Source organism: Mercenaria mercenaria, chromosome 3 (genome assembly GCF_021730395.1).
Source record: "Mercenaria mercenaria strain notata chromosome 3, MADL_Memer_1, whole genome shotgun sequence".
Lineage (NCBI taxonomy): Eukaryota > Metazoa > Mollusca > Bivalvia > Venerida > Veneridae > Mercenaria > Mercenaria mercenaria.
Genome location: NC_069363.1, coordinates 11,552,812 through 11,576,650, shown reverse-complemented (window position 1 = coordinate 11,576,650; position 23,839 = coordinate 11,552,812). Strand labels below are relative to the sequence as shown.

Genomic DNA, 23,839 nt, shown 5'->3' with positions numbered 1-23,839 from the left:
CAAACTTACCTTAAGGTAACAGCAACTAAACTTCACCATAAGGTGATAGCAATACAACTTTACCCTAAGGTAACAGCAACACAACCCTAAGGTAACAGCAACTAAGCTTCACCCTAAGGTAATAGCAACACAACTGAACCCAAAGGTAACAGCAACCACTTCACCCTAAGGTAATAGCAACACAACTTTACCCTAAGGTAATAGCAACACAACTTTACCCCAAGGTAATAGCAACACAACTTCACCCTAAGGCTGTAGCAACACAACTTTACCCTTAGGTAATAGCAACACAACTTTGTCATTAGATAATAGCAACACAACTTTACCCTAAGGTAATAGAAACTCAAATTTACGCTAAGGTAACAGCAACACAACTTTACAAACACTGGAAATGGAATCGAGGTTTTATTGTGACACGTGGATGAATAAAACAAAGGAAAGTTAGCAAAATAATTATTATATACAAACAGTTTATCAACAAAAGACAGACAAATAAAAAGCAAAATCTTGGACATATATAGCTGGAATAAATAAAAACATAACAATGAGTGGCATTAACATTAATGAAAATACAGTCCCTGATCTATAAAGCAACGCCTGTAAAATCAGATTTTTTGCAAGGGAATTACTTTGCCTATATTCCCTGTCTGTTTTCCTGAAAATAAGTACTTGCAAAAGTGATCTGACTGCTATGAATAGCCCTATATTTCTCAAAAGCTGGTCATAACAAGAATATTCTCACCAATTTGAGTTTTACAGCAAACTTTTCACCCAACAAAAATACCTGATTTTGCAATAACACAGCCCACAAAATCTCAATGTACAGTAAAAGGAGTGAAGCATAAACTTTATATATACATACATGTATTATATACACCAGGTAGATTCTGTATAAAGAAGCACTAAGTACTTAATAATAAATATATACAACATTCCTGCTTTCATTCTCAAACAATCTGTCTTTAAATAATTATCATTTAATGGGACATGTCTCCAGATTCACGTCAAATTTGTACAGATTTATGTCAACTTTTTGCAGATTTATGTCATTTACGAAATTTAGAAAGTGCTTTATAAATTGAGACTAAAAAATAACAAGAATGCCAGAATGTCACAATATACACCCGTCACAGCAAATTTATTTACTCTAGCGCCTGTATTTGCAGATGTAATGTTGATTTTGTGGTTGTTTAGTAATCATTGTAATTCTTTTGTTTTTCTAAGTCCACAAAAAAACTCCTTACCAGGTAGAGATACCTTAAAATACACCTAAAATTAGAAAGTAACAACTATGTTGTACCACAGAAATGTGGTCTTGGTTTTTCCCAACGGTCAATTATAAAAAAGTTACAATATAAGTTATTTATAGTAACAACTAAGGGAAGTTAATCTTAAAAAAAAAATACAAAAAAAAAAAAAAAAAAAAAATACAAAAAAATTTTTTTTAAGTCCACACAAAAATCCTTACCAGGTAGAGATTGGTCAAAATACACCTCAAAATTGGATGTAACATGCATGTTGTACTACAGAAAAGTGGTCTCGATTTTTCCCTACGTCTAGTAATGAAAAAGTTACAATATAAGCTATTTATGGGTATCAACAAAGGGAAGTAATTCTAAAGAAGGGAACTGCGCATGACACTTCGTCTCATGATGGTGTATAATTGTGCCAAGTTACATCAAAATCCCTCTATGCATGAAGAAGAAATGCTTCGGACAGTCATTCTTGTATCTGACCTTTGGCCTCTAAGTGTGACCTTGACCTTAGACCTAGGGACCTGGTTCTTGCGCTTGACACTCCGTCTTGTGGTGGTGAATATTTGTGCCAAGTTATATCAAAATCCCTCCATGCATGAAGAAGAAATGCTCCGGACAAAGTTTTCATTCTTGTATTCTTTGACCTCTAAGTGTGACCTTGACCTTAGACCTAGGGACCTGGTTCTTGCGCATGACACACCGTCTCATGATGATGAACAATTGTGCCAACTTTCATCAAAATCCCTCTATGCATGAAGAAGATATGCTCTGGACAAAGTTTTCATTCTTGTATCCTTTGACCTCTAAGTGTGACCTTGACCTTAGACCTAGGGACCTGGTTCTTGCACATGCCAACTTTCATCAAAATCCCTCTATGCATGAAGAAGATATGCTCCGGACAAAGTCATACTTGAATTTGACCTTTGATCTCTAAATGTGACCTTGACCTTAGACCTAGGGACCTGGTTCTTGCGTATGACACTCCGTCTCATGATGGTGAACAACTGTGCCAAGTTTCATCAAAATCCCTCCATGCATGTAGAAGATATGCTCTGGACAAGGTCTGTGGACGACACCCGCCCGCCCATCCGCCCGCCAATCTGCCCGTCAGGGGCGTTCCCATAATACGTCCCGTTTTTTCAAACGGGCGTATAAAAATAGTGCTTCAGCAAGTTCTGTGCAGTAAGCACTCTTGAGTCTGTAACCTTTCTAAAAAGTGCAAGTTACACATTTGAAAATAGCTTCAGAATCTATGGAATTAAGCTGTATTTTATATCATTCTCTTAAAAACCAAATTCAGCTATACTAATTCATGACTTTTGTTATTTGCTATTTTATTTTATTTTTAAATTTTAATGTCCATCTGTAGGCATGTCCCTTTAAATTTTCAGTTACAACTTGGCAAAAGAAATTATTTTTCGGGGTTTGAACACTTTTATGTACATTTAGTAAAAGAAATTACATGAGCTATTCAATCAAGATATTTACGAAACAATAACAAAATCCATCCAAAATCTGTAGCACTATTTTTGAAGCATTTGCTTATTATAACTTTTCTTCTTGCATACCATACAGGCGAGTCCAGTGCTTGAAATAATCTTTCTTACTCTCAGCATCAAAGGATCACAGTAATGCTGTAAATGATCATAACATCATTTATGAAATCATTCATGAATGCGTAAATTCATATGATACTGTTGGAAAGTAGTGCATAAAGGAATTAGTTATTTGTTTTCTTTATTTTTTCTATTCTTTGTAGAAATGAGTATGCAAGAAAAAGAATCTATCACTGGTTGAATGTGCGAATAGAAATATCCAGCCAGGACCAGCCCTTGGTTAACTGTTATGGTAGCAGAACCTCTTTACCACCTTACAACCGTTACCCTGAAGCTGGATATTCTGATTTGTGCGTACAACAAGGGAAAGCTTCTTATATAGTGCCATTACTTGCTTGCAGCTAGGTAGGAGTATAATATAAACATGTAAATATAATATGTTAACTTTGCAAACTTGATGTCACTAGGTTATATACATTATCTGTCACTCGGTTATATAACAGATCCTATGAACACAGAATAAATTCTCTACAGACAAAACACAAGGTTCTAAATCTGTTCTCAAATAAAAACTTGAAAGACTAAAATGACATCTCAAACAATATTAAACTATTGCACATGTAGGAATATCTTCATATGTGATAGACTGGAATTTTCAAGAAAAGAAAATCACTTTACTTGTTTCTGAAATAGTTTCTGTAATAGTTTCCTTAGCATGTAATAACTCAAAACAGTTTTATAGTGATTATTCATATGCTGACTTAATTGTCATGTAGCCACAACCCCACACCTCTCCGGCTTAACTCAACAGGAAAAGCACATATCTACAGATGCCAGCTTATGAGTTTGATTCACAGGCAAGATGCATGTTCTCTATAACAATTTGATGAAAAACCTAGTGTCCAGAATAATCATTAATTTTGTCCTCCACCTCTGATTTGCAGAAACTGTTCGGAAACAAGTTATTACTGGCCTAGAATTCAGCTACACTTGGCTTACTGGTTAACTGCCCACCATTACATAACTGAAATACTGTTGAAAAAGTGCTTAATCCAAAACAAACAAAAGAACTGTCATGTAGACATGTACTGTCGAGTGCTGCCCTCACCCCGTAAGCTTCAGTCTGACACAAGTGTTTTCTTAGATTTTAACACCATTTCCGAGTTCTTTTTGTGTGTTAGTTTCTCTTATAATATTCTCCAGTTGTTGCTGTAAATTCAAGCTTCATTTTTCCTGACATTATAATAAATAGTAGGAACAATGACCTATCATATTTGGTCAATAAGGTAGTAAGTCGTGATTCGTTGTTAAAATTATAGCATCCATCTAACATCAGAATATCCTATTAAATAAAACTGTCATTAAAACATAGACTAGTTATAAAACAGCTCCTATGAGCATCTTGTGTTGTGGTACAAACATGTTGCTGCGTTAACTGCCTTATTGATATTAGGGCTCAGCAGTAGGTCTTCAGAATTGGAACAGTGCAATGAACTCTTCCGGCTTCAAGATCTTGCACTTTGGTGGCAGATCACTGACACATGGGTGGCCCAATGACTGAAAAGATGAAGATCAGAATGATACTATGGTTACTTCAAATTTTAATGGTTGAAGAAGACAGTAAGTACCCCAGTGGACATTTCTCTCAGGAGCATCCAATTAATACCATCTACCTTTATCAACTTAGCTGGGTAACTTCCTCCATATAAACAAGAAAGCCATGAAGGCCCAGTATTGCTCACCTGACCTTGTTCTTACCCTAGATAACATATTATCCAGTTTAACCTTAATTTCTTTAAACATTCTGACCATGTGTTATGTTAAACAGGTATATTTCAATTACTTGACCTAAGTTTTATTACTTGACCCAAGTTTCTATTACTTGACCTAAGTTTCTAATACTTGACACCTAAGTTTCCAAAATCATGTACATTTTATAAAAACAATCATTCCATCAAAACATCATGAAAACTAGAGCCATCACTAAAGGTGATGGATGTACCCCCCCCCCCCCCCCCCCCCCATGCACTGACAGTACATTGCAATTTGACGCACACAAGAATCTTGTGACAAGATTGCATAATTATGTGGACTGTATGTATATATAGACTGTATGTATACAGTATAATAACAAAAAACAAAGTCCCATAACTATGCAGAATATTTATCTAAAAGAATGCACCATGCACAACTAGGGTTGATACTGATCACTTGTGTGAAGTTTCATTAAATTGTGTCAAGGGGATGAGGAGAGATTGTGCGCACAAGATTGTGTCTATGTATATAGTATAGTAACAAAAAAAACAAAGTCCCATAACTCTGCAATTTTTTTTTCTAAAAGAACCTAACATGCCCCATGCACAACTACTGTTGGTACTGATCACTTGTGTGAAGTTTCATTAAATTCTGTCAAGGGGATAAGGAGAGATGGTGCACACAAGATTGCGTCTACGGACAGATGGACAGACAGACAGACAGACAACCTGAAACCAGTATACACCTCCCCCCCTTACAACTTTGTTGTCGGATGGTACAATAAGGTATAAAATGTTGTTTCTAGTTTGACCTTGTTTTTAACCTCAGTTTTGTACAGAAAGATGAACAATGTTACAGTTTTATGAACATCAGGTTGAAAATGTGGCTTTTGGAGAGTTTTCTATCATTTGATCTTGTGACTTAGTTTCTGACCATAGATGATTAGTTTATCATAAATGACCTGGTTTCATGATGACCAGGTAGAAAATATGGCATCTGGAGTACTGAAAAGGTTTTTCATTTAACATACTGATCTAGTTTTAGACTGGATGACCAAGTTACAAATTTATTTCAAATTTTAAAAAGACAAATATTCTATTCAAGTCTCATACAGATTAGGTAAAAGTGTAGCCTCCTTGGTATTTACAAGGTTTTTCTATGATTTAACCTAGTTTGTGACCTTGGATAATCTATTTTCAAAACATTTTGACGAGTTTTTTTTACAACCGAGTTGAAAATGCTGGCTCTGGAGTGTTAATAAGGTTTTGTTCTATGATTTGACCTAGGTTTCAAACCACCACAAATATTCTGACAGTTTTATGCAGATCACAAAAATTGACACAGTGACCTAGTTTTGTCTTACCCAGTCTTGACTTTGACCTTTTAACCCATGAAAAATAATATCAGCCTTTTGCCTCAGTCAACAGCTGAGTTTACAGCTTTTGCCTCAGCTGACATTTCAGCTTTTCAGCTGATATTTATATAATGCTTACTTTATTTATATGTAAATTGTAATACATATTTCTAGCCTACATAACAAATAGTCAATGTGTTATATATGTTATCATGAAACTAAATGATCCCACAGAACTTTCTTTAAATCATAACATCTTAATTTGCGAAGAAAAGTTTCAGAAACGAGAGCTGTTTTTGAAACACAATGCTCCCCATGATGACCTGTCCTTTATTCAGTCAAGAGATCACCAAGACCTTGCTCATTTACTAACAGACCCCCAACACAATAAGGGTCATCTACTGACCACAGACTGTCATCAAATGAAGTTGGATGGCATAAGGTCAAAGGCTTCTTAAGTTATTGAGCACTGAGCAGAAACTATTTTCAGTCTCAATGTCACAGTGACCTTGACCTTTAAACTTCTGTTTCCCAACACTGCTAAACACATTATGAAGTTTGACAACTTTAGGCTGAAGTGATTGAGCAGAAATCATTTTCAGCCTCAATGTCAGTGTGTGTGACCTTGACCTCAGATTTACTGACCTCAAAAACTACAGAGGTCATCTAGTGACCACAGGCAATCACCCTATGAAGCTTGATTATTGTGACATAAAGTGTTCTCTCCGCTAGTTCTTGATCAGAAACCAAACAGTTTACCGACCAACAGACAGACATTAGACCAACAGACCCAACAATGAGCATAAGCATCTTCTTCAAAGAGGGGCATAAAACATAGATTCTATTTACCTGCCAGAATATGTTATTACAATGTCTACAGATGGCCAGCATATCAGCATACACTTCTTTTTTACCATACCGTCTGAAAATAAAGCAAACCATATTTAGCATGTTTTACATATGACTATCCTAAAATATGTAATACAAGAATGACAATGAAAATCAATAGGCCTGTTGCTACCTACCTATATTCCAACATATAAAAATAATTATCCTAAATTTTGTTATAATAAGACATTTCCTTTGCAATGAATACCCTTAACCTTGTAAGTTACATGCATACAAAGGTTTATAGCAATATCTCATTCAGCTCTAGAATTTCAGAATGAAAATCATATTTCAATTTTTTGTAACAATTACCTTGAACTTGACATAATTTGGTATACACCAAGATTGGTGAAAATATGTCAATCCTAACTTAAGTTACTAGTGTAGGCCGGATATTATATTTCAATTTAGTAAATCTGACCTGACCCCACTAACCCAATTGATATCTAAAAATTATTTTCTTGTTAAAACAAGAGGGCCTTGAAATCCTTGAATCGTTCACCTGACCTAGTTCTTATCCAAGATAACCTAGAATTTGATCTGACTTAGATTTCATTAGAACAAACATTCTGACCATCTTTTATGTAAATCAGGTAGATCATTAACCACGTTTCACACTGATTTGACCTAGTGGTCAAATTTCTGCCTTAAGTGACCCAGTGACAAATTTAACCTGGACACCAAGTCTCTTGAAGATTAGGTAGAAGATGTGTCCTTTCGAGTGTTTACAAGGTTTTTCTATGATTTGATAAAGTTACTTAGTTTTTGACCATAGATAATCCAGCCGATTTGGATTTTAACAGCACACCAACTTAGTAAAGGTTATATGGCACAACACAGTACAGGTTATATGGCACCAAACAGGACTAAAACTTTTGGATTTTATATGTCTACATGACATATAGAATCAAAACTTTTCCAAGCTGGAATCACAGAAACACACCAAAACAGTGACTGTTCAGACCAATTAGTTGCCCTTTTCAATCATCCCTTGAAATCTGTAAGAGTTAACCAGACAAAGATGAAATAGATGTAACAAATCATGCTGAACTAAGACATAAGAGATTCAATAAAAATTAACTGAATATTCATGTTTTTTATCTCAACTGTTTTGCATACCAATCCAGGGGTAGTGAGTTTGATTCTGTGGGGTGCCAAAATTAATGTCTATGACAACCTGCTGAAAATCACAACCTTAACTTCTACTTCTTGGGTGGAAGTTGTTAGATACTAGACAGAAGTCCTGAAACACTACTGATTCATTGTCATCCAAATATGAAATACTGTTTTCAATTTCGTAACTGGCATTCAACTCGATACAGCTGAAATTATCAGCAACTCGAGGTCCCACTAACTCACAACCTCATTCTGAGCTGCACACAGGAAATTGCTGCTAATGATTCCAAAATCAGGGGTAAAACAACCTCAGGGGGAAGGGTGCGGTCATGACTTTTTGTTTCAATAAGGCTGTTATGATTGTTATGATTATTATTATTGTCGTTATTATTACTGTTATTATTATTGTTATTATTATTATTATGTACAACGCCATTGAATATGTCATTGTATAGAAACAGGCGTTTAATCAAATTATTCAGTTTCAGTTTCAATCACAGATCTGTAACCATTCTTACAATAATTGCATTATTGTCCCTTATTTCTTTCTATTTACTTGCAAATAATTTTTAAATAATGTTAGTACAAATAAATGTTACTCTCTAATAAGTTACAACAATGAAATTTATCCTTTAATAATATTTATCTACAAACCAATGTTCATACATGGAAAACCTGGATATAGTGGTCACCTGTCTACAGTTGTCACTTTCAGTCAGTCCCTTTGATGACTGCCATAAACAGGTTAGACTGTATATATATCCCTTATAATGCTGGACATGATTGATTCTGCCTATGTGACCAGTGAAGATCATGATCAGCATGCACATCCATGCAGTCTGATCAAGATCTGCACTGTTCACCATACAGTCAGTATCTTTTTGGTAAGTACCCATTTTAACAGTTAATGGTACTGTCCGAATTGAAAGATGGACAAGTTCATTATAGAAATTTAGCAGGGTAAGGGATATATAATAAGTGCTTTGATAAGGGTAAATAACTTACAAGTAACATCTTTTGTAAATATACATCCAGTCTGTGTGAGATTCATCATCATTCTGGTTGTGGAAGTTCAATATCTGACGTTTGTTGAAATGAAAGAAGCACATCTGTTTCCATAGTAACTGTTCATTGGCAATGTCATGGTTTGATGCACTGGTCTGACCAAGATGAATGATGTCCTTGTGGTCGGGCAGGGTGGTGATAATGTGACGTTTACATTCCTCCGGAAGATCCATAAATGTTAATTTGCCATCATCTTTACGCTGTATATACAAGAAAAGATGTGTGTTAGAATTCAATATTCAATGTTATAAAGGACATAGAATTTGAAAGAGAGAATTAGAATAAACTCTAATTTTTTTTTTTCTACAAAAGCACACACATTGTGATTTTCTTGCACTTCTATTGTGCATGACTTAATTTGTTTGCACTTCAGCAGATTTTTGGTGCTTGCTACACATAGAAAAGAAATACAAAGAAATATATACAAAAATCATTTTCTCATTTCTGAAAAACGTTTCTCAATATGAAACCCCCTGACTTAGTGAATATAGTTCATTTATACACAGCTTACTTCTGCACTTGTGTTTTAAGATTCTGAAAGTCTGAGCAATTAAAGACTGTCTCTATATCATTACAATATGAAGAACAGTTATGCAATATTTAATTTACTGAGCAAATTACACTTTCTTGATAAAGTCTCCTTTTGAAAACTTTGTCAAATAGATGCCTTTGTACAAGTATTTGCTGAAAGAATATCAGAAATTTAAATGACTTATATATTATTCAATACTGAATTTAATTTTAAATGGAATCAAAAGAAAAGACACACATAATTGTGTTCTTTGGTACATGTCCACCTTAAGAAAACCAACAGCAACTATCTACCTCTTTTACTTTGAATTTCCTCAGTTTTGTTGCCATTCTGTTTACCGACTGGTAGTGACTGTTCCATAAATGTGAACTTCCGATGTGATCTGTGCGGTGTTCGTTCAAAGCTCGTGCAGCGAAATTCACCAGACGGCGCATCTCTGTCACATTGTTCTGTGATCGAATAACTGAAAATATCAAAGTGTTTTATAGAGAAACAACACTCAAGTTAATTAACCTCAATATGAGCCACGCCATGAGAAAACCAACATAGTGGCTTTGCGACCAGCATGGAATCAGACCAGCCTGCGCATTCGCTGAATATACAACAGTTATTTTCTTCTTTCTTTAACTGACAAAAAATCGACTCGTATTTGAATAATGTTGTACATGCAGTTGAAAACTTGCCTTTTCACAAACTTACCGTCAGTGACCATGTCTTCCATAATACCGAAAATATGTTTTTGTACAGCTCCACTGAGATGGGCAATTTTGTCACACAGCAGGAGTTTCAGCAGCTAAAATACATGAAACATGTACAAATCTTAAGTTTTTCAAAATTTAATTCAATATTTAAAGTAACTTATTTCAACTTGAATGTCAAGATAACATAATATTTACTTTAAATTTTTTGCATAATGGGACAAATTATTGCAGTGTGTTATAAAGCTGTATCCCCTGAAGGAATTGATCACATAAGCCCACTATATCCACTGCAACTTTTCTCATACAATACAAGGACACAATACTACTTCTCTCACTCTATCATTTCTTGTACATCATGCATTTGTTTTTCTTTTATTTTCTGAGAGACAAATACAAGAGGGCCATGATGGCCCTATATCGCTTACCTGAGTTAAGCTGCTTGCTTGAACAAATTTCTTTGCTAAAGCTTCAAAAACAGAAAACTAGGTGACTAGGTCATGGTACAGATTATTCAAGAAAAGTACTGAAATCTGTTACAAAATTATACAGGTGGTCCAAATCTCTTTGCTGTAGCTTCAAAAACAAGAAAGTAGGTCAGTAGGTCAGGGTTAAGAATATTACAGACGGGTATTGAAATCTATATCAAAAGTTATACATGTGGTCCAAATTTTTTTGCTGTACCTTCAAAAACAAGAAAGTAGGTCAGTAGGTCAAGATGAAGACTATTCAAGTTCAGAATTTAAAACTGTAATAAAAAATATACACAGTGTCCAAATTTCTTTGCTGTAACCTCAAAAACAAGAAAGTAGGTCAATAGGTCACGATTAAGACTATTCAAGATGAGTATTGAAATCTGTATCAAACATTACACATGTGATCCAAATTTATTTAGCTGTAGCTTCAAAAACAAGAAAGTAGGTCAGCAGGTCAGGTTTAAGAATATAGTTATATACTGGTCCAAATTTCTATGCTGTACCTTCAGAAACAAGAAAGTAGGTCATAGGTCATTATTAAGATTATTCAAGGTAATTATTGAAATCTGTATCAAAAAATATACATGTTGTCCAAATTTCTTTGCTGTAACTTTAAAAACAAAAAAGTAGGTCAGTAGGTCACAATTAAAATATTGAAATCTATATCAAACATTATACTTTTGGTCCAAATTTCTTTGCCATTACTTCTTAAACAAATAAGTTTATGTAAAACAAGCTTTTTGTTTGATTTAAGTGGTGACCTAGTTTTTGATCCCACATGACCCAGTTTCGAACTTGGCCTAGGAATCATCAAGATAAACACTCTTACCAAGTTTCATGAAGATAGGGTCATAAATATGGCCTATAGAGTGTTAACAAGCTTTTCCTTTGATTTGAGTGGGTGACCTAGTTTTTGACCCCACATGACCCAGTTTCGAACTTGGCCTAGGAACCATCAAGATTAACACTCTGACCAAATTTCATGAAGATAGGATCATAAATGTGGCCTCAAGAGTGTTAAAAAAGCTTTTCCTTTAATTTGACTGAGTGACCTAGTTTTTGACCCCATATAACCCACTTTTGAACTTGGCATAGGAATCATCAAGATAAACAATCTGAATTTTCATGAAGATAGGATTACAAATGTGGAATCTGTAGTGTTAAGAAGCGTTTCCTTTGATTTGACCTGGTGACTTAGTTTTAGACCCCACATAGCCCACTTTCAAACTTGGCTTAGAGATCACCAAGATAAACATTCTATATAAGTTTGTATCAAATCAAAGCATAAATGAAACCTCTATATGGCTGAATGGGCCAAAACAGAAAGGGGCATTAACTCTAGAACCCATGAAGGAATCTAGACGGTTTTCGAAAGGAAGCGAGATCTTATTGTTACTTAAGTTGTATGTAAGTGTGGTTAAAATCAAATGTAAATTGTCACTTCTATCCTGTTCACAATGTAAAAATTAACAAATTTTGGCTCTTTCAGGGGCCGTAACTCCGGAACCTATGATTGGATCTGACGGATTCATCATGGAATCCAAGAACTATTGTTATTAAAGATATTTTGCAAGTTTGTATCAAATCAAACCATAAATACTCTATATGGCTGCAAAAGCCAAAATAGCCAAACTTCGACAAGGGCGATCACTAAAGCTTATTGTCACTACATGACAGGTGAGCTAAAATATGACAATGAAAAACTAATGATAACCTTCATTCCCACTTTTTCAGGTAGATACTGTTAGAGATGGTCAATCACATTTACCAATATTTTATCACATTTTCATTTTTCATTTATAACTATAGTCTATTAATATTAGAGATTAATTATTTTAAGAAACATTTTTGGTAGGGTTAAGAGTCACACTGACACATAATTATGGCGATTTTTCCACCTTACGACGTTGGAAGAAGACTCAGTGTGCCCCTTCAAGCATTGATTTGAGTATGGGCAGGCACCTGGGTAGAACCACCAAGCTTCTGTGTAACAGTTTGATGGCTCCATTCTATGCTTCTTAACATTAAACATTCTACACTACTAGTGAAGTTTCGCATTCCACATTAGTAAGAAACAAGTGGTTCAAAGTCAGTGACCTTAACCGCTCCACCAAAGAGGCCCCTATTTAGATATAAAAAAAGACTTATTACATACATTTGGATCCCTGCCGGATTTGTATATTTTAGTTAAATAATTTTGATAATTACTGCCTTTACTACAAAAGTATTCAAAATCTAACCAATTTCTAGCTTTACATCTGCATTTGTTAAGATTATGGGATGTTTCAACAACATTAAACATTTAAAGACAATTCTTAAAACTGTGTGTAGCTGTCACACAACAAGGATAGACAAAGGGAGGTAATAATATAATAGTTTTTCAACTTAAATTCGGCTTAATATACAACTGTAAATGTATCTTTAGCAAATATAATACAGTAGTTCTTATATACAGCATTAAGACATGACTAATCAAACTTGCATGAATACTGACATTAATTAATAATACACCATAAAAAGACATTGTGATTTTTGATGCAAAATATCTTTTTATGATGCAGAAAAATGTCAGTGCTTATGAAACTTTATTTAGTTACATCTTAAAGTTGTGCTTGTCTTAGACTGTGCTTTATTTTTGTCTTTATCAGCTTGACTATACGAAGTATAAGGAGAGCTATCCTACTCGCCCTGGTGTCGGCGTCGGCATCTTTCCACGTCCCCACCTTGGTTAAAGTTTTTTTACACTTTCTCTTTTTTCAATTATCTCTGTAATTACTTGATGGATTTGATTCAAACTTAAAATACTTATTCCTCATCATCATCTACATCATCTGACGTAAGGGCCATATCTCTGGCACCAATATTTCATGAATTATGCCCCCTTTTCACTTAGATTTACGGGTTAAAGTTTTGATGCACTTTCACTCTATCTCTGTTTTTACTATATGGATTTGATTCAAACTTAAAATAGTTGTTTTTCATCATCACCCACATCATATGACACAAGGTGCATAACTCTGGCACCATTTTTTCATTAATTATTCCCCCTTTTTACTTAGAATTTCAGGTTAAAGTTTTGGTGCACTTTCACTCTACCTCTGTTATTACTGAATGGATTTAATTCAAACTTAAAATAGTTGTTCAGCATCATCACCCACATCATATGACACAAGATGCATAACTCTGGCACAATTTTTCATGAATTATTCCCCTTTGTACTTAGAATTTCAGGTTAAAGTTTTATGCACTTTAACTCTATCTCTGTTATTACTGAATGGATCTGATTCAAACTTAAACAATTGTTCAACATCATTACCCTTATCATATGATACAAGGTGCATAACTCTGGGACCAATTTTTCATGAATTATTTCCCCTTTTTACTTAGAATTTTAGGTTAAAGTTTTGATGCACTTTCACTCTGTCACTGTTATTACTGAATGGATTCAAACCTTAAATATTTGTTCAACATCATCACTCACACTATATGACGCAAGGTGCATAACTCTGGCACCAGTTCTTCATTAATTATTCCCCCTTTTTACTTAGAATTTTAGGTTAAAGTTTTGATGCACTTTCACTCTGTTACTACTGAATGGATTTGATTTAAACTTAAAATGGTTGTTCAACATCATCAACCACACCATACGGCACAAGGTGCATAACTCTGGCACCAATATTTTATGAATTATGCCCCATTTTGCTTAGGATATACTTATATAGTGTTTTGATACATTTTATCTTTACCTCTCTTATTACTTTAAGTTGATATTTTTGACATAGACTCAGGCTATTGTGCAATATCTTCATCCACAATTGGAGTCATTAAACACTCCAGTGACAGCTCTAGTTTCCTCAGATGTGCCCAGTTTCACTATCCAGCATCGAAATAGTCGAGCGCGCTGTCTTCTGTGACAGCTCTTGCTTTTTTTTTTCTTGTATCCTATGTTCTACATGTCAGTTATATGCTATACATTAATTATGTGACATTGCTATAACCTTTACTGCCTTTAAAGTTTCATCTGGCCTGGATATGATATTCATATAATTCCCTAGGCTAAATCTGTTTAACAAATTTTAAATACTTATGCTAAAATAACTATTTTGCTGGCACCCAGGATAGGAAAATCACATTTTAAATTTCCTCCAATGAAAATCTATTATGTTTTAAGCAATCTTAGCCCATAAATTAAAGTCAATGTTTGTACAAAGCCATATTGTTTGACCAAAATCTGATATACCACCTTTAAGGTCTTGCTTGTTTCTGTTCTTACCTTGTTTACATAATTAAATCTCCTCAGATCTTTTCCAGCAGTTGACATGTCTAGGTGTATAAATGCTTCACTAATACTTGTCAATGTCTTCTGTTCTCGCGATGTAGCCCTGATGTACCGGATGTAGGGTCTGTGAACATTGTGAAGGTCGTCGTAGCACGTGTCCCATTCTTCAAGGGCCATTCTGAGTAACCTGGGAAAAGGAAGAAACCACAGAGACATAATCATACTGAGACGGACTCCGAGACCAAGCGGTTGGCGTCACTGATTCAAATAAGAACAATTTGCCTTTTGGGTGTAGAGCTATGTTATGTACGAAAACTGTCGTGTTACATCGGTGGTTCTAACACGATATAATGCCTGGAATGGATTCTTCTCCACTGTGTAAGTATACAAGTCGCCATATGACCTTTTAAACTGTAGCATGACTTTAAAGTCCAAAAGCGAAAAATTCCTATACTGATCGAACAGTCACTGCGATAGCGGATATTATTTACCGATGCCCTAATTCCGTCTTTTTTAAATTATAATATATCCATCACATTCCGCAACTGCCATAAAGCTCTCTTTGAGCATGGCCAGTAAATACTGACAAATTGTGAATGAAATATATTAAATAATTATTACTTTAGACTGGTCACGCTCTTTTATTTTGTAAAATACCCGCGTCGGGGGCCGAGGTCACGTGCAGATTTCCCGCCGAAATATTTCTAAGTATAGGGCTTCAGAGATCCGAGTTTGGTGGTAGCAAAATAAATGTTAAATCAATCTATCTCGAGATCTTAGTTCAGCTGTAATTCGGATGACATCCTAAATTTGACCTATTTATTGATGAAAACTTAATAAATTAAGTGAACGTCTAAGACTCAATGTAATAATGTGATCTGAAGGATTACAGTTGCGATCGACCTTTCCTGGGGGATTACAGTTGCGAAGTATCTTTTCTGGGTGATTACGGCAGTTCTGCTTCCCGATGAATCGGTCAAACGGTCAAATACTAAGTCCTTCTGACGAATATGACAGTTCTTATGCATACAGTGAAACCTACCTTAGGCCGCATTTGAGATACGTAACAAAATACGAATTTTTTTGTGTCAGCTGATTATTGATTTTCATTGTAATTAATTATGTCAGAAAATAGAAAAGATGACCTACCTCGCAAGACAGTGTGAATTCAGGTTTTCAAACACTTTAACTCGCCAGAGTTTTAACTTCTCCCATCCCTCTTTTGTCCGAACCCATTCGTCACCGGGAGATCGCCAGTCACGGCCCAAGTATGGCATAATTTACGAAATGTTTAAGCTCGCACGGCACCAGACAAATCTTTTGTTTGTGAATTGCGTATTCTGTTTACTTTTTCGCCGGATGTACATTGTTATTCACGGAGCGAATATATATCATCAACTTCATTGGACGAACGTTTGTGCTTCTTCCCGTTGATTGGACAAAATATTGAATATTAATCACCACGTGGTTTATGATAATCACATGGTTTTGTTTACAAACACAGCTGATCTAATATTTTGCGCCGCAGATCATCTAACGTACAGCTTACCTGATCATTATCAATCATTAATTGATAAAATATGAGTGCTCCTTTTAACAATATGATAAAACTTGCTTTAATATCAAAGTTTAAATCTTGGTTAATCGACTATTATCATAGGGTATAAATCTAGGTTAATCGACTATTATAATAGGGTATAAATCTAGGTTAATATTGAGTATTATAATAGGTTATTCTTCGTTATTATATAAAATTGACATATTTCAAATGGCTGCAGCACAAATCAGGACCCATTTTAAATATTTGTAACTTACATTTTCTTGAAGAATATTGTCAATGTTGAATAAAAATCAAAAGGAAAGTGGGGATCATGTTTGATGCACGAAAAATATTTCCAGTCAAATACACAAACAGCAAAATTGTGGTGGTGGTGGTTCCATGACAAATTCTGTCATGTTATTATTTCATTATGTAAATGCTACTGACATGTCAAGCATAGATCTGTCATGTAATTTCAGCAAAAAAATGCAAAAAAAAGGAAAATAGCTCTACGATGCAAACAAACTGGGGACTATATTTGAATCCTACAATTTTTTTCGTGCCATTTTCCTATTTAGTGTCCGTATGCCTAATATGATCTCCATCATCAACAACAAAAACAATAACGTCGTCGTCGTCGTTCTCATTATCAAAATTACTACCAGAAGCTTCACTAATTACCATCATACATATAATCAATAGCGTTTTCATCATCATCATCGTCATCATCTTCATCATTTGCCTCCTCGATCCTCCTCCTGTTCACCCCCTCCCCACCCCCATCCCCATCCCTTCTCCCACGCCTATCTTGCATCCCACTTACACATCAGCCTGTTCATTAACAACTGTCTCATGCAATTAGACTAGCCTGGTCATTATAGTTCCGGTTGCGTTTTTTTAACAATGCCGACTGACCACTATTAAATTCAAATATTTAAAACCTATGACCGCCAATGTGATCAGTAGCCGGCGAGCGGTTTGGACATAAAAGTTTCTTATGGAGAAATTACGTACAATAATTGTAGCACAAATAACAAGAAACGTAGAAAGTTCTTGGCATCAAACCAGTTTTTCTGACTGCATTTTATATAGGTTAAAATACCACGTAGAAGCCCATTCTTAAACACGTGAGAAATGAAAAACATATACGGTTTTACGTACAATCTTCTGGAATACTGGGAAATAAATTGAACAAGCGCCAGTGATTGAGGAAATAAAACCGTATCATGATTACCATTTTATTTGCTTTCTCCTAAAAGACTTAATGACAATTATTGTTTTAATTACTAAATAGGTACTTGAAGATATGATTACTGTTAAAATAATTCAAGTGGGTAAATACAGTATCATTGTAACTGTTAGTAACATTTTCTGCCAAGACTCACCGGCTCGTCTTGGGAAAACGTTGAAAGTACGAATGGAGACGGTGTGTGTTTTGGGGTGGGGGGGGGGGGGGGGGCGGGGGGAGGAGCTGATTAACATGAGCTATTACTTGTCATATTTTGTTTAAATATATCTGTTTAATTCCCTTGGTTTAAACATATTTATTCCCAACAATATAGTATTACATAATTATATTTATATACTAACATCACTAAAGTACAGTTGATGGAAAGGATTAGAACGAAGGACAAGTCTTATTGAGTTCTTCTCCTAAAATGAACAGGTAAATTATTTAATTGTTTCGCAAAAGTACAGTGAAACTTTAAATATGATAAATATAGGAATGTAATCTAATACATGTATATAAAAAAATGTTTCTGGGACAACAATATGAGCGCTAATGAGAGAAGAGAATTTAATTGCTCGTGCTCAATGTGCAGCTTAATGATAGAAACACAACTGAAGGTTTTGTTTGATATTAGAATATGAATAATTGAAAACGGAATATGAAAATGTTTTTGTGTTGTGCGCACGACTTACTATCTCGTGAGCACGCCTGTGTACATGAAAAGAATAACCAAAGCTAACTTTTCTGACGCCATTTTGAGCGAATTTATTGTTAAATGAATTACAGTATAATATTGAAACTTTTAGGAATAACTGTTTCAACTACACAAAGAAATAACACAAAATGTATTATAAATTCGCTATTTCACCTTAATATCAATAGCATTGCGTGTCTGCGGAGTTTTGAAAATTGGCATAGTTCTAAACGTATAGTTGCTTTAATAAGGCTTTTGTCATAATAAGAAATATCTATTTCAAATTTCTTTTGTTCTATTGTGAAGCAGTGGGAAGAAGTGTCCAGTGTATCTATTGACAGCATAAATTCGGTATATTGACGGGACTAAATTTACAAGAAACAAATCAATATTCGTTATGTATTAACTTATTTATAAAGATCCAGTTAGGTTGGAGTTATGATAACTGAATTAAGATAAATTTTGTTTCAATTGTGGATATAAAAATAATCAGTTAAAATGTCAGTCGTCATTTGTCCGCGGTAAGTGAATCACATTTTACAGGAGCAATGGAATCTTGGATTATTTTACTGCATTTACAGGGAAAAATTGCCCAAAACTTCATCCAATGTTCATATGAATGGGAGTAAATGTACTTCAGTAGGATTTAACAACTACAAAATATAATATTGTGCTATTAAAAGAATTTCTTAAATTGGCAAGTTGAAGCATTATCCGTCGGAATTTTTAGACTACTTGTATTGATTCGTGAACAGACTGGCACCTTTCATCCTTTGCCCCCTCCCATCAGTGCGTTGTCAGGTAATATTGGGCATGTCTGGAACATTGTTTTACCTCTGCATCGTCAAACCTGTTCCGTGAGGGATAAAATTATTTTACCATGCAGTTTCATACCAGACATAAATCCCTACAATGGCCGAAACCGCTTTGCACGCTTGACAACGGATGCAGGCCCCACAGCGGGTATAACTGCTTCTCGTGCCGAACAACGGCAAATACAAGTTACATGTGACACCGGACTGATAAAATGCCAGCCGGGTTATAAACGCTTCCAGTGCCTAATAACCGATAACGACTGAAATCGCTAAATACTAGACCGGCTACGGCTGCAGTCGCTTTAATGTGAGACAGCGTATGAAACTGCTTAACAAAACCGATAACAAATGAAATCGCATATTACAATCGCTAAATACACAACACTGCGCGAGTCTAGAAATCGCCTAATTTATAAATGCCCATGATGTCCATTTGATATAAAATGATCTAGTAAGTATAGGTCATTTAATTAAATGGAAAACATATTTGAATTTTGTAACAAATCCCCCTTTAAAATATAGGAATGATCAAATAATCTTTTTAACCTTAACAATGTCAGAAATATATAATCCAGGATTATATAAAACAAAAATTAAAGACCGGTAATACTCTTAAAAATAGACGATTAGCAAACGCTTCTAAATGAAAATCTGATGTAAACAGCTTAACAAATGTTATGATCGTTTGAACTTTTTTGTATCCTCAAAATACAAAATATTTTTGATAAAGAAAGACTTGGAAATTCATATTTTATAATTTATATTTTGAATTTTCTAGCTTTTGATATTTGGATATATTTTAAATCTTCAGTTTTTACCAGGAAGTGAACACAAAGGTAAGATTGCCATTCTAAAATAGAAATTACTTTAAACTATAAGTAGCTGAAATGTTATATAATAATATTTGCATGACAGTGAAACATTCGTGCATGATCTAATGGTTGTATCAATTAGTATATTAATTACGTCAATTAATTGTCATCATATATGACTGCTTCCTTAATAAATAAACGTATCTTCTAATCCTTCGCATGTTAATTGAATGCACATGCATGCTCTCATGACTTTAATAATGTGGAATAATTAACTTTGTCTTTTATTTTTAGATGTACCGATCCGACAGGTATCAATTCTGAATATTCACAATTCCCTGAATGATTTTCCTTTTCCATAAATAATCATAAAACAACGTGATTTATAACATAATCATAGTGTCATCCGGACCAACTCTGAAATAACAGAAATTCCATTTAAATTCTATAAGACGTGTTCACAATCATTTTGTGCAGCATATCTAACACGTGAGAAGTTCAACTAACAATTTAACGCACGTTTGATTTGTAAATTAATAACAGTGTTCATGTTATATATTGTGTATCGTTTGAAAAAAAAAGAGTAACATTCAATTCAGAAAGAAATAAGTATACACATTTTTTTGTGTGTGTATGCGTGTGTGTGTGTGTGTTTTGGTTTGTGTAAAGATTTTCGTAATCAAAACAAAACAGTATCTTTAAGTTAAATTTTCAAAGTAAGAAAAATATTGTAAAAGGCTTGGCAAAGAATATTTTACCAGGTAAAAGATTTTTTTTGCTGTAACCGCAAATAACGACAACTCTTGCCTAAGGGTCGGTTTTATAGGTGTTACTGTCAAGGGGAGATTATAATTTAAAAATCTTGAAATGAAAAACTTATATCGTCACAATGTTAGTATATTCCACAACTAAGATAAAGTGATTATATCTTCTAAGCTTATTTACTGACAAATACAATTTAAAAAAAATCTGTCGATGTTTAACAAAACAGATAAGACATTGGTTTGATTCAGAAACGGGTGTCATAGCATGTCTTTTGGTTTCTAGTACTATAAACCTATGCCATATAACAAACAAGTAACTGTTTTTCTTGTTGTTTTTGTCTTTAATGCATTTCTGATAAATTGTTGTTGTTGTTGTTGTTTTTTCAGGCATCCCAAAAGAGGGAAATCATCTGTGAGGAAAGAAATGACGCCGAGTGTAAGCATCCATTAGTTTTCTTGAAGCAGTTCACGTAAGCCTTAAAAACTCCGCACTACGTAAAATCATAACCTACATGTAGTTGAATCTTACTAGTAATGTAAATGTATTCGTTTAAGTCTTGCCATGTTGTAAAAGGAACCTTGCTCGCTCGCTCGCCAATCCGATCCCTTGGTGTAGCAGATGTTCTCGGTCCTTCTTTGTTGAGAATTGCACAACTCGGTTACAGCTTATCTAAGTAAATACCTAAAGTATTTATATATATAATGTGTATGTAGAGAACGAATAACGAGCACTTTCGAGGCAAGAATGGTGTATCTATCTATGTCCCTGTTAAGGGAACCATAATCTATTAGTCAGCTAAAACTGACTTTCAGCAATTTACCGAAAAAAGGTACATACTAGATATGGAGTTTTACTCTGTTATTTCAGAGTGGCCGGGTCAGGGTTGGAGGAATCTTTCGCATTCAAGGTCAAGGTTACCAAAAGCAAGACCAAGAACACGCTGCAGACGGGGCAGCAGCTGCCTCCGGTATCCTTATGGCGTCCAACGCACTTCCGGCTGATTCGGAGTCAGAAAATGATGGGGACACTAATCCTATGTTAGTTGACGAACTTGTGGGAATAAATAAAACTCTTGAAAAGCAAATAGAAACACTAAGATTACGTTTGGACTTCGATACCCGGCATCATGAAGCGCAGAAAAGTGCAATCATTGCTGAAACGGGAGCCAAACTAAAATCAAAAGCAGAGGAGGTTAATATACTCAAACAGCAGATCAGTGCTAAAGATGTTACTATTAAAGAAGTCACGTGTGAAAATGAGAAAAGAGATGGCGAAATTAGCTACCTAAGGCGCCAGATTGAAGCTTTGAACAGTGAAGTTGATAGTGCTAAAACGTATGCAAATGATTTGGTGTCGGAACTAACAAACCTTACCAGAGAAAAAGAGCGTCTTGAAATGGAAGGTGTGTTTGGTGAAAAGGATAAAGAAGTTGATGCTCTTAGAAAAGAGGTCAGTGAACTGAAACTTAACCTTACCATGTTAGAATCAGAATTAACCAAGGCACGAGAAGTGATTACAACCCAGAATGGAAAAATTAAATTGATGGATTCAGATAAAAAGTCCTTACAATTGAAGTTTAAGGAGGAATTAGCTAAGGTGTCGCATTCAATGCGTCTAGAAGTTGAGAAGATGCGCGACGTTATGAAAAAACAATGGGAAGAGATGCGTGCTCTGAGAGAACAAAACATGTCAATGAGCAGAGACATAAAAGACATTCGTAGTTTGTTGGTGAACGGTTGCCTTGACGACGATGCCAAAGTCCAGCAGCAGCAGGACGGCAAAGGTCACGTGATACCACAAGAACCTGTGGCTCCTCCTATACCCGTGCCTCAGACTGCACGTGGGGGCAAGACAGTGTATAACAATTTTAACATGGGAGCACTGAAACCTTCACTTCCGGTCTTGAATAAAGATAAAAAGAGTAACCAACGCAGGAAATAAAATGATACTGACTTTTCTTCAAAATGGTTTGGGGAATAATACGTTTATATTATTTGGATACAATAATTGGTTTCATAAATCATTACGTCAGAATTTCAGTGTCATAAACAATGTAATTATGCCAGATTTCCAGTGATATGTAGCATTTGATGCATGCACAGTCCACTTTTGTTTTATCACTTTCGTCAACACTCTTATCGTTTTGCTCTAAAATGTATGTTATGTTATGTGAGGGACAGATACTAAGCCATCAAACATATTTGCACAAATGTATTTATTTCTGGCATTATCTAATGTCAGAAATTGAGAGTTAGACAACGTACATGTGCGTTTATTTAAAAAAGCGCTTTTCCACTTGCGTTTTTGCGTAATACATTGCAGTGATTTCGTACTGTCATACGACTTATTCCCAAAAGCTATCATGTAATCTATGCATTATGTGAGGCAAAAATCTGACATTCAATCACAAAACACATTTATATGTTAAAACATGCATTCTTGCCTTTTCTGACATTATTTGACGATCAATAGCTGAAAGCTTATAAATTTTCATTTTAGAAATACGTTTGTACACTTGCGTTTTTTTTACGTTAATCGCATTTTTAGTATCTTGTCAACTTTAAACTTGGACACCTGTCACAGCTTTAGTCATTGTTCTTTTTTCATTTCTTATACATAATTATTGACTTGCAGATTTATAATAAAATCTTGATGTTGCATATATTGTATATGAATTTTCATTTGCAGCCAGACAACATCATAGTAAGGGGTTATAATACAAGTATTATCATTTTGTCATGGTATTTTCTTTTAAAATGTCGTGGTAATACCATTAGACCTGTGCCAAAAACAACCTGTGAACAGGTATTACCCCTAAAGATCATTGCTTTGATTTCAGATTTGAAGACTTGTATATACATGTAAACCTGTTTTAGCAGATACCTGTATTAATCAGTCAATTGCTTTAAGCAGCCGGTAAGCTATCTTTTCCAAACTGACATTTTGTTCAAATTTCCGCTTGTCCCTTAAGCAGTGAGATTGTGTTGTTCTCTTGGCTGGCTGCTTA

General features: G+C 34.7%; 2 protein-coding genes across 7 annotated transcripts; one reads left to right on the top strand and one right to left on the bottom strand.

Annotated features, from left to right (window-relative positions):
- Positions 1–450: 450 nt before the first annotated feature.
- LOC123525442 (F-box only protein 32-like) lies at positions 451–16,348 on the bottom strand. Its single transcript, XM_045304485.2, has 7 exons — positions 16,125–16,348; positions 14,970–15,162; positions 10,222–10,315; positions 9,816–9,985; positions 8,931–9,190; positions 6,771–6,843; positions 451–4,369 (listed from the first exon to the last, which is right to left on the bottom strand). Exons 1-7 carry the CDS (start codon positions 16,250–16,252, stop codon positions 4,283–4,285), a joined length of 1,005 nt encoding a protein of 334 aa, XP_045160420.1. The 5' UTR covers positions 16,253–16,348; the 3' UTR covers positions 451–4,282.
- LOC123525443 (probable E3 ubiquitin-protein ligase bre1) lies at positions 15,158–23,494 on the top strand. 6 transcript variants are annotated; one of them, XM_045304490.2, is made up of 5 exons: positions 15,158–15,353; positions 20,067–20,091; positions 20,362–20,378; positions 21,219–21,267; positions 21,700–23,494. In XM_045304490.2, the coding sequence occupies exons 1-5, from the start codon at positions 15,280–15,282 to the stop codon at positions 22,771–22,773; spliced, it is 1,239 nt and encodes a 412-aa protein (XP_045160425.2). In that variant the 5' UTR covers positions 15,158–15,279; the 3' UTR covers positions 22,774–23,494. The 6 variants fall into 6 exon arrangements, with proteins under 6 accessions (XP_045160425.2, XP_045160423.2, XP_045160422.2 ...); XM_053537877.1 differs by lacking the exon at positions 15,158–15,353 and adding an exon at positions 18,159–18,181; XM_045304489.2 differs by lacking the exon at positions 15,158–15,353 and adding an exon at positions 18,478–18,961.
- Positions 23,495–23,839: the final 345 nt, after the last annotated feature.